Here is an 11098-nt window from a genome sequence, read left to right as displayed (position 1 = left end):
TAATGACTCAATCGGTACAGAAAGCAACAGGGTCAGTTATGAGAAGAATCCAAATATTAGCTTACACTTAGACCTTGTACTTTTGAAGCCCTGCAAGATAGCAGCGTATTTACAAAGATAACCACAGGTGTCAGGAAGAGGATTACATTGCAGCTGGAATCTCACAATTTAAAAACTGGCCCAAACCCGTTACAGTGCCAGCAGGCTTCTGTGGCGTACCTCTTAAACTCACTGAATAAGGAGTCTGTGAGAGGATTATGGCTTACATAAGAGTTTTATGTCTGTTAGCGCTACAGGGTCTATATGTAAGTGTACTGGATGCTGTGTATGGCAATAACTAATATATATATGACACTGTCTGAACAGAAAGTTACCTTTTGGTATATCTGTGGTTTCAAATACAGGACCTGATCTTGCTTTCATTGAAGTCCATTGGAGATTTTACCATTGATTGCAATGGAAGCAGGATTGTGTGGAAAAATATAATTCTATGAACTCAAAGTTAAGGTACAGAATTATTTCCTCCCTAGCCTTAAGCTAAAGAATTCTTCATTTCTCCTTGATATCTTGAAATATTAAAGTGACAACTGCATCTTCAGGGGAATGATCCTTTTCCCCATGCTTAGTCAAAAGTACAGGATTTTTCAGATCAGTCGCTCATTAACCACTCCTGACTGTTAATAGTTTTACTGATCAGATGGATTCCTGCACCACTATGATTTTAGACCAAAAGACCCAAACGACACCACTGAAAAGGTCTTTTGGATGCGTCATGTATTTCAGAGAGAACTGCTTAATTAAAAGCAAAGAGGAACTTTCTTTCTCCTGTTTGCATGAATGGTCACTTATCAAACCATAGAGGGGAATCTAGGCCAAGCTGCTTTCAGCAATCTAGGGAACATTAAACTACTGCACTGTGTGCTCTCAAAATTTCAGGGACCTTTTGAACTTTCTTTGATACTATTAACCTCCCTCCTAAGTAGCATAAAAAGCCCACCTTGCCCCTCCCCCTTCGTCATTGAGTGGCTGTTGTTCTCAGATGTGTCTGTGTGGGATGGGAAATGAGAATTATCTCTGAGTGGAAGTGCAATTGGTACATACTCATTGCCTACAGAAATGGTGCCAGTTATATAACTATCTCTATGAGTAATAAGGCAAAACTCTGTCAACTCTTCTGCTGGAGATTTCTGAAGCTTGAGCACTTCTGGCTGATCCCAAGGTAAGTTGGGATTTTTATTTTCTTTTGTGGTGGTTACCAGTGTGTGTGCTTTATATTCCTGAAAAACCCCTTCAAAATGACAGGCTGGCTTAGATGCACTTGCAATCAGCCATTTAAGAGCTGCAGGCAATCAAAATAATTTTCTGTAGATACATGCCTCCCCAAACTTAATTCTAAACATGCTTATTTTAGGACATGCACGTTTCATCCAAGAGCTAAATAACCTCTGTTTTAGTACAAGACTGGCTTCCTGCATGATACCATGTATCTGGAGCATGTAATTGAGTGTTTGCTGCATTTGATCTTTCTTAAGCAGCTATCCCTTAAATGTTACAGTAGTAATACTTCCAGAGAGCAGTTTGTGCCTAGTGGGTAAAATATTGGCAGGCAAATGTTGCAAGGCAGGGAGGGCGTTTAGAATTTAATCTGCCAACATTTTGCTATAACTCTTTGCATCTGTGGAATACAGGAACTTTGCAATGCAAGTAATATGATTTATTGCTTGATCCAGGGAAATGTTAGTGTTATGACTAGTGAGTGCAATGTTGGATAACTACAAATGTTGCAATTTTAGGGTGCTATATAAGCTTGGCTCTGCATGCATGCATGCTGTTTACTTTTGCACTGTTAGAAGCAGATAAGGTAATGTACAATTAGGGTGACTAAATAGCAAGTGTGAAAAATCGGGACTGGGATCGGGGGGGAAATAGATGCCTATGTTAGACAAAGCCGCAAGTATCGGGACCGTCCCTATAAAATTGGGACATCTGGTCACCCTGTGTACAGCCCATGCATTTTGATAAGCACTCAGCAATCCTTTATTGTAGCAAGATGTACATAAGCTTGCAATGAAAGGAGCTCTTGCAATTCTTTGTGTTGCTGAATAGCTTGCTGCATAAACTATGTGTATGCTCAAAGTGTGTGTAAGCTACTGGAAAAATCAATGTGTATTTATCCATGTTGGGATTTTTGTAATGGGATGTGAGCCCAGGTGCATAGCCACTTAAGTACAATCTCAGAAGGGTCAGGAACAGAGGTGAAGTTTGCACCAAAAAGCAAAGGCATCTGAATTTTTCACAAACAAAAATATTTTCACAGAACAGTCAGCTGCCTGAGTTTAAAGCAGCCTCGGGCTACGTTGATGCCACTGCAGGAGCAGTATGTGTCCTGAAATGAACTGCACAGCAGAAAATTCTCGAAGTACCAGGCACAACCATGTGTTTTATCAGGACTATGCATCTTCTGTACCCTTACCTTTTAACTTCTTTTTCTTATTGTGAAAGCCATTTATTTATTGCCAACAAAAGGAAAATTCCCTTCTCCTTTTGTTTTGGTGTGCATTCCCCAGCATCATTCATACAGAATAACAGAACAATAACCCAGCACCTGACCCTATTTAAAATTCAACACACCAGTGCTTTGAATCCCCCTTTTCACTCAAGGTCTTGTTGGGTGACCACCTGTGCTAGTGGTTCTGTAGATTGGGGATTTAAATGAATTTTTGTCATTCCGGGCCCAATCCTAACTAATGAAGAGATTGTCCTGGGAGGAGCCTAGCACCACCAACTCCCAGTGTCAGTCGCTGTCTGCAGTAATTGAGTGAAATTCACCCCTGTGTAGATGGCCAGCCCCAAGGGCTCTGCATCAAGTTAAAACCATTTAAGCCCTATCAGGACTTAATTGGTGAGTAGTCCTTGAGCTGGGCCTGTGATGAAGGGGTGGATTTCACCTGTAACGAATATGCTTCTGGCCACTCACCCAAAATGGCCACTTGCATCAACAGCAGGGAATGTGAAGACAGCAGCTTTACTGTCTGAAGAGACTGAGGCATTTAGCAAAACTAACCCACTTTTGAATCACTGGGCATGGGACTGCTTGCAAGATGTTACATATCCCCAAAATGCATCTCAAGAGCGATGCAGCAATGGGAGATGGCAGACATTCTGGTGCTGTTCCCAGAATTCACACCTGCTGGGGATAAGGGTTCTTTCAAGATCAATGTAAAGTGGTGATCTCCTCTTCCTCTGGTGTAAAGTCCCTGTAGGGGTATGGATGGGATCTCTGCAGGCGTTTTACCTCATCAACCTATTCATGTCTGGACTTGTATGGGAATCCTGTGAAAAGCAAATATGCATCAAAAGTAAACTTCTGATAAAGAGGAATGTTTGATCGAGGAGCCCTATCTTTGACCTATTTCCAAAACCTCCTGTTCCCCAAATCAGAGTAGCAACAGTTCTGGGCTCTTATGTCTTTTAAGATAGCTCACCGTTATCACCAAAGATGTATTTGACCCCCCTCCCCCCTTTTGCCCTTGAAGAATGACAGGAAAGTGTCAATTGCCTTCCAATTTCATTTACTTTAATTTTTGACTTTTTAATATTTGCAGCATAAGAAAATCCTAGAGAAATGTAACTTCTGGTAAGATCAGGCTACTATAGAAATGTCACCCCCCTCTTTGAATCCCTCCACTGACTCTCCCTTCTCTATTGCGTCAAACATAAGCCACTTGTCTTCACTTTCAAGGCCCTTCGCAGTCTATCACTACCCTACATATAATCTCTCCTTCACTATTGAGATGTCGACTCCTGCCTCCGACTGGCCCATGAGCTAACCTCCATCACCCACTTGTTAAATTTTCAAGCCAAAACCTTTGTGCTTTTTCCCATGCTGCCCCTCATGCTTGGGAGGAGCTCTCTATAAACATCTAAAAAGCTATTTCGTTATCTTCCTTCAAATCCCTCCTTAAAACTCCTCTTTGCTCGGACGCCTACAAAAAACCTGGCAGCTAGAGCCTACTGCCTAGCATACCGAACAACATTCTCTCGTACCTCCTCAACCATCCCTGTACGTCTGTATCCATTTGTTGTCTCATGCCTAAAACTTAAATTGTAATCTCTCTGGGGGCATGGATTGTCTTTGTTCTGCGTTTCTACAGTCCCTAGCACGAGGGACCCTAGACCATGACCTGTTGTCCTAGGCACGATGGTAATAACCAACAATATCGAAAATGCAGCATCCTTGTCATCTGTGGTTTAATAGGCCTTCAGTGAACTGCAATGACTCAAGTGACAGCAGCCCCAATAACACTCAGACTTGGTGGGGGGAAATCACATGACTGGCGAAGCTGGCAAAAAATGACATTTACAACCCTTTTACCCAAAATAAAAGTGTAGTTCTGTTTCATCTCACATAATTTTTTGTCATCATCATAGTGAAAAGTCCTTTTCCACTCTCCAAAAATTACAACGTCGGGAAAATAGCAACATTCAGTTAGTTGTCTGATTAGCTTCTGGCCAGAAGTCACTTGTTGCTGAGGAAAGTCCCTCTGCATTGGCTCATGGAGCAGGTTAAAACTCCACCTTTGAGAGAGTTTGCAATAATCTGGAGGAAACTTGTGAAATATTTCAGCTTCCCTCAGCAAAAATGTCCAATGAGACATCTGGGATTTCACACATCTCTGCCTTCTGTGACCACCTCAGATCCTTTAGCAGGATGCTACTACTGGTTTCATAGCTCTTTTAAACAAATAGCTTGCCTCACTTCTAGTTCTGGATTTAGACTTTCAGCATGGCAATCCAGCCATGCTTCCAGCCCACTAATCAAATTCTGACTCAGCAGCCATTTGTGATATGACCTTGTGTATGGCTGGCAAGTTGGTTTTTCAAAACCATTGTGATTAGAGCAAGAATCTGTATGTTTAGAGAACAGACATTCAGACCTGTGATTTAATATTACTATACTGAATCGCAGTGACTCATCGGACAGTGGCCCCAGTAACATGCAGGACTACCCACTGCACAGAAAAAATGTGTACACCGACGATGGTCCTGTGTTCAAGGCACTAGACTGCTTCCCAGATGACATGGGTTCCATTGCAGGCCCTGCCATAGATGTGGTGCGTGACTTCGGGTAAGACTCTTCCCCTCTCTCTACCTCAGTCACCCATCTATAAAATGGGATTAATAATTACCTTTTGCTCACCTTCAGTCACGTCTGATTAGACTGTAAGGTCTCTGGGGACTGTCTCTTACTATGTGTGGATTCTCAAATGAGATTTGGCGCCTTTGGAAGCATTCAAAAAGTACAAAGGGATCACAGATCTCATGCAGAGACCTCCCTTGTCGGAGGCGTTTTCTAGATTGGGTCCTGTGTCTGCCACTCTGTGCTCCCTCGTTATCAAGGGCAGGCACAGGGCAAGGAGGGGCCCTGGCACACCTATGCTATCCCATCCCTATGCGTTTGTTCAATGAGAGCCCCAGTCTCAGCTGGGGCTTCTAAGCACTGTCATAGTTCAAATAAGCAGCAATTGTAATACCAGCAAAATATTGAGGTGGTGAGGTTTAATTAACCCCTTTATTGCTCTTAAACTGTGCACCCACAATATCTTAAGGGTAGTTTTCATGGGTGTATCAAGAAGTGCCAGCAGCATAGGATGACAGTGAAGGAGCATGAAGTCTGGAAATACTTAGAGTATCATTTAATATAAAGGGGAGGGGGGTCAGTAAAAATCTGTAACCAATAAGAGGTAAAAAAGCTGTCTTCTGAACCTTGTGTGGGAGTTTTACTCTGCCTTATCCCCATCAGGAGGGCTTCTCTAGACAGAGTACCACTAAAATGTCCCATGTTGTAATAGGCCTCTTGAATTCTGTCTTCAAATTCAACTCTGTTCCATGCAAATCTAGGCTCGTGATTTGGGAGATTGGCCCTGAGATTAGTATTTGAACAGAGAGCAATTTGTCTGTGGAGGGCCAGTTCCTGTCTAGCCCCAGTCACTTGTGTACAAAAAATGCTCCCGTATCTGCAAGTTATTTGTTAGAATAAGTCCACATCCAGAGGGCAAATGTCTGTCACAAAAATAATCATTGTAATTGAGATTAATTGATAGCCTTGTTGGTCTCTGTGCTGAGGCAACCAAGGACTAAAGGGGCCGTGTAGACTGTGCTCCTCTCGTATCTCTAGAGGTGGTTCCTGCAGCACTGGGCTCAGGAATGCTGGCTTGGCAAAATGGCTGTACTTCCACTTGTGATACCTACGCTGTCTGTCTTCTATGAATAGTAGAAATACAGCACCTTCCATGAGAACCAAAATCACACACACAATAGTCTGGGGTGCTTTGGTGCACCGTCACAAAATGTGTGTGAAGACATGACACAAAGTTGCCATACGGATGAAGGTGTAGGATTCATTAACAAAGTTGCTATATGGCTCCAGTGCTGTAGGCCGCCTTCCACCTTGGGCTCATATGTTCATTATGCCAGCTGCAGTCTTGGGAACAAATAGAGCCACACGCAACTAAACTTATGGTTGTCCCAGCTGCAGCCCAGAAAGCGTGAGTTCCAGTCACAGCCAAGAAAGCTAATCTGTCCTGCTCAACCCTGAGGATGCTAAAACCAGCCAGTAATCCATCAAGATCCAGCCAGGTTCTAATCAGCAAATGTAAGAACAATGCCCTATTTACAGGGTTTGACCAATTTTTTTTTTAATTCCAAGTAGCTGAGATACTGTGATTCAATCGCTGGTGCTAACTTCCATTGCTGGCTAATTTGATGTAAACTTATCCAGATACTTTAGGTGAACTATTGCTGTTCTCTGGGTGGCTAGCTACTTAGTAGTCAAATTTGCATTGCCTTGAGTGCTGTTTGTTGATGACTTCTCTGGATCCTGTGGATGACTGTCTGGGGCTTTCTTAGGCCTTCCCTGCACTGGGGATGTGGGCCACTTGCAGCTATCAGTAGCCACATGCCAGCATAACTGTACAGGTGCAAACCTCTCAGGTAGAAAGGCAAAACTACTATTTGCACCAAGAGCTAATGCCAGCTTGAAGCAAGGCTGCTTTGATATAGACAAAGTTAAGTTCTATCAGTGCAAGTAGCAGCTTTGCCTCTCTCCACTAAGGGCAAATCCCTGTGTAGACAAGGCTCTGGTTGGCTTCTCTAGGTTGTTCTTTCTCATACTTCAGTTAGATCTGTGATAGCCTCGGTGCTGAGCCCCGTGCCTCTTGGCTTGCTGCAGCAGTTACAAAACTAAAAAAATTGCTTGAGCCCCAGCACCTCTTTCGTGACAAATTTAAGCCCTGGATGGCTTTGATGACCACAGACACTGGTAGGCATATATAGTGCTGAACTATTTTGCTACTGTTACTATGGAGGTTTATTAATTAAATGCCATCTCACCAAAGGTACTTGAATTGTATCATTTTTGACAATTCCTCAGTTTTCCCTTATTTTCTTTTAAAAATGACACGATGGTGGATACTAGTGGAACTGAAACTTCGACAGTCCGCTCCCCATCTCTTCTGAGATGCACAGGGGCAGACCCTCAGCTGACTTAAATTCACACAGCTCTATCAACATCAGCCATTTCTACCAGCTGGGCATTTGGCTCACAAAGTGCAGTCTCTGCCAGCTGTCCATACTTGGAGTCTAAATTCTTGTCTGTCTTCATTTTGGGGGGTTGACATCAGCCATGTTCAGTGGCATAATCCAGAAAAATGGGACCTAAGGGCCCTTGTTGGCTTGTCAGAAAAGTAAAATCTCCCCCCTCCCCCAACTGGAAAGTTCCAACCATTTCTAAATAATAAACTGGGCAACTCTTTGGAGTGATCAAGCTGCACCAGAAAGACCGGTGCTGCCCATGTGTACCATTACCATCTATTGAAGAGAATCCTTTACTACATGACTGTATAAACACCAGGCTTTATACTGCTAAAAACTAATGGAGAGTTTCCTTTAGCTCACAGTTAGAATGCATTAAACCAAATGTCAACAAACTAGATCCACTACATAGGTCAGTGCATGACATCATCCCATGTTAATAGGGTTTTGGTCCCGCTAAGCTGGACTAATTAGAACCAGAACCCAGAAATGAAAGATTGCATATCCCATCAGCACTAATCAAATTATAAAAATAAGTGTAAATATGGGACTGTGCAAAGAAGGGAATTTATTTCCCACTGGTCACATGTAAATGGCACAAAGAGAGGCCCATTTTACTTTGGTGTGTGTCTGAACCTGTTCTGCAGCTCTGCTCTGCAGGAAAACATAAGCAGCTGTTATTACGTGCATTTTTCTAGGACAATTAGCACTAGCTAGTACTCCAGATTAGCAGAACATTATATTGTCCATGGTAAACATTCTAATAACCTTAAGAACTTTGGCAGCGTTAACCCAAATCCAAGGTTATAAATAACCCTTGAATGAAGGCATCAGTGAGGAAAAAATGGGCCAGAGAAGAGTCTTTAAGATAATGAGGGATGCTTGTTCGTTTCCTGTTCAGACCTTGACATTTTAATGCGTTTTCCATCCCTCTCTCTTCAGTCTTGTTGCCTGCCTGTTGAATTCTAGCACTGTAAATCTTTGCACCTTAATTGCCACATGGGCAGATTAAGACAAGATCCTTCAGAGGGATCATTGTTGGAGGAAGGTGTGGGATGCCATGTTGATTCAGGCTGGGAGTGAGATGGGGTCTGCCTCGGCTGGTGTTGAAGGAGGAAGTAATATGAAAAGAAAGGAAATAAAGGAAACCTGTAGAGATTTAGAGCATTCAGAAACGAGCACCATCAGAAAAATTCCTATGTAAATCAAGTGGACCATGATGATATGAGAGTGCTCTATGTCTGTACAGAGGTAGATAGCTAGCTAACTATTAGATAAAGTGCAGATAGATGGCACTCAATTATATATAGCATAGTGCCTGGGTTTTTGTAGGACCTATAAAACTTGTGCTGTAAATTACTTATTTTGTGATGCTCTTAAAATGTGATGTCACTGCTGATAACTGCTAGGCTTTTCTAATGCAACAGAAAAGGGGATGCAGCCAAGAACATCAGTGTGACTTCTAGCCTTTTTCCCTTATCCTCTTTACCCATCCTCCTTGGAGCATCTCTGTGGCCAAGAGGGTGGAGTCTGGGGGCACAATCCTTTCCCCAAGACTTCTTCCTTTCCTTCATTCTCTTAGTCCATCTCCTGCCTAATTGTTTCATCTTGTTTCTCTTCCCTCCCATCCGCTCTATTTCTTGCTATTGGCTCCTAGCACCTGCATCAGAAAGATCGTGCCTGCTGTATGTGCTTGACAGTTGTATGGGAGTGCAGCTCCCCTACGCACCCTCATCAGTGTCAGGCCTCCTCAGAGCTGCTCCGCTCTCGTGCGGGGAGGTGGCTCTCATTTCTGGCCGTTGCCACCTTTGGCATCCTCCTGGAGAGTGCAGCTACCAGAGCAGGTGCATTGCTGGAAGGGATGGGGGAGCATGACCAGGGACAGCATGGCTGGGCAGCATGGATATCCTAGGTAGCAGAGAATGTACATCCACAGCAGGATCGTTGCCAACTGAGGAGCTAAAGAACAGGAGTGGAAGGGCGTGGAGGACACCATGGCTGGGAGCCATTTCTGGGGAAGAGGGTATGGTCACAGGCATGGTGGGGCAGCAAAGAGGCCCTTTGGCTGGTGAGGGGGCAGGGAAGGGCAGTGTCTCTTTTTGAACGTAGAAGAGACCTGAAAGGAAGAATGGGCTCGGAAGCTGGGAATCTCTGCGCCCGTCTGTCCCTCCCTTTCATACGTGAAAGCTGTGCTGTCACTTTCCTCTTCTGTTCCACCTCTCACACAGCCCAGTGGGTCCTGCCTTCAAATAAACCCTGGAGCAGGTACCAGGACAGTCAGATCCACTCAAGCTTGTAGGAAGTGCTCTGAGCTGACGAGCGCTCAGGTCAGGTACTGTTTTACCTCAGGCTCAGTGTGGTTTGCGCCTTCAGACGTTAGACATTTTTACATATTTTCCCCCGTGTTAATGTCCTTGGAACAGGCTCTGTGCGCCAGTCCAAGAAAACCACTGAGCTCAGCAAGAACCACCCCGCAGCTGCTGTGAGAAGCAGCCCTTGACCTCTGTAGGGCTGATACTGCTGCACGAGCCTGCAGCCACATTCCTTCCTCGAGCAAATCACAAACGAACGCTGTCAGGGGAGTGCATGCAACAGTTTCTCTACAGTGCGGGCCACAAGAGAGTCCCATGTGCAAAGCTCAAGTAAGCACCCTCTGCGAAGGGGCCCTACTCTGCCCTGCCTCCAGCTTGGGACAGGTTAGCTAGGTAGCCACTCCACAGCTGCTACTACAGGCCATGGGCTGTCACACCAGCTTCTGCCCCTACATGGCTCCTACAGGGAGGCTTTGGCTGCTGGATTCATTTAGCTTGTGGATTAAATAGGTCCCCCTCCCCCACCAGTCCCTTAGCCCTCCTCTCCTCTGCCTTCATCCATACCACCTTGAGGGCCCAAGGAGCGGCACAGAGGGGTACTGAATTCGCTACCTAGCCTGTATCAGCCCCTTTCTGCTGCATTTGGGGTCTTGTGCACCCAGGGAGGGGAATGAGACATCATTTGGCCCAAAGCAAAGTAGGTTACAAAGACAGGTGCTGAGACAGGGACCCCTAAACAGACACCTTCTGAAACTCCCATTTTGTCCCAAACACGTCTTTACTCTCATCTGTGAGTTCCCCAGGGCTGGGGCCGGTGGCCTTCTCTGTTGGCAGAGAGCCAAGCACCTGGCTGGCACTTAGTGAATATTACCAATAGTCAGAGTCAACAGCTCAGCTCCACAAGGCTTGGGTGGGACCTGCGCGCTTCACGGGGCTTTGCACCAACCCTGCCCCTTCCTCAGTTGATTGACCTTGCCACCCTTGTCAAATCAGCAAGGCATCGTCTATTGCCCTCTAGTGGTGGGTTGTTAAAGCAGCCCAGCAAAACCATGAGAATCACGCACTAACTCTCGCCCCTGGGATGATGATAAAGTGATTTTAGTGCTGTTTTACTCACTTACCAGAAAAAAAGACTCAGGGAAGTATAATATTTTCCAGACTGCATTAAAATGGGCTTAAAAGTTTGCTTTAAT

General features: G+C 44.6%; 1 protein-coding gene across 1 annotated transcript in view; it reads left to right on the top strand.

The window, feature by feature from the left end:
- The first annotated feature begins 958 nt into the window (after nt 1-958).
- Nucleotides 959-11098, top strand: part of PASD1 (PAS domain containing repressor 1) — a 163746-nt gene continuing 153606 nt past the window's right edge. The window contains exon 1 of the mRNA XM_048864438.2: nt 959-1219. Coding sequence (XP_048720395.2) covers nt 1062-1219 — 158 coding nt within the window. The 5' untranslated portion in view covers nt 959-1061. The remainder of the gene's footprint in view (nt 1220-11098) is intronic.

The sequence above is a fragment of the Caretta caretta genome, chromosome 9, assembly GCF_965140235.1.
Source record: "Caretta caretta isolate rCarCar2 chromosome 9, rCarCar1.hap1, whole genome shotgun sequence".
Classification (NCBI taxonomy): Eukaryota; Metazoa; Chordata; order Testudines; family Cheloniidae; genus Caretta; species Caretta caretta.
The sequence above is the reverse complement of the archived record's forward strand: the minus strand, read 5'-3'. Positions and strand labels throughout refer to the sequence as shown.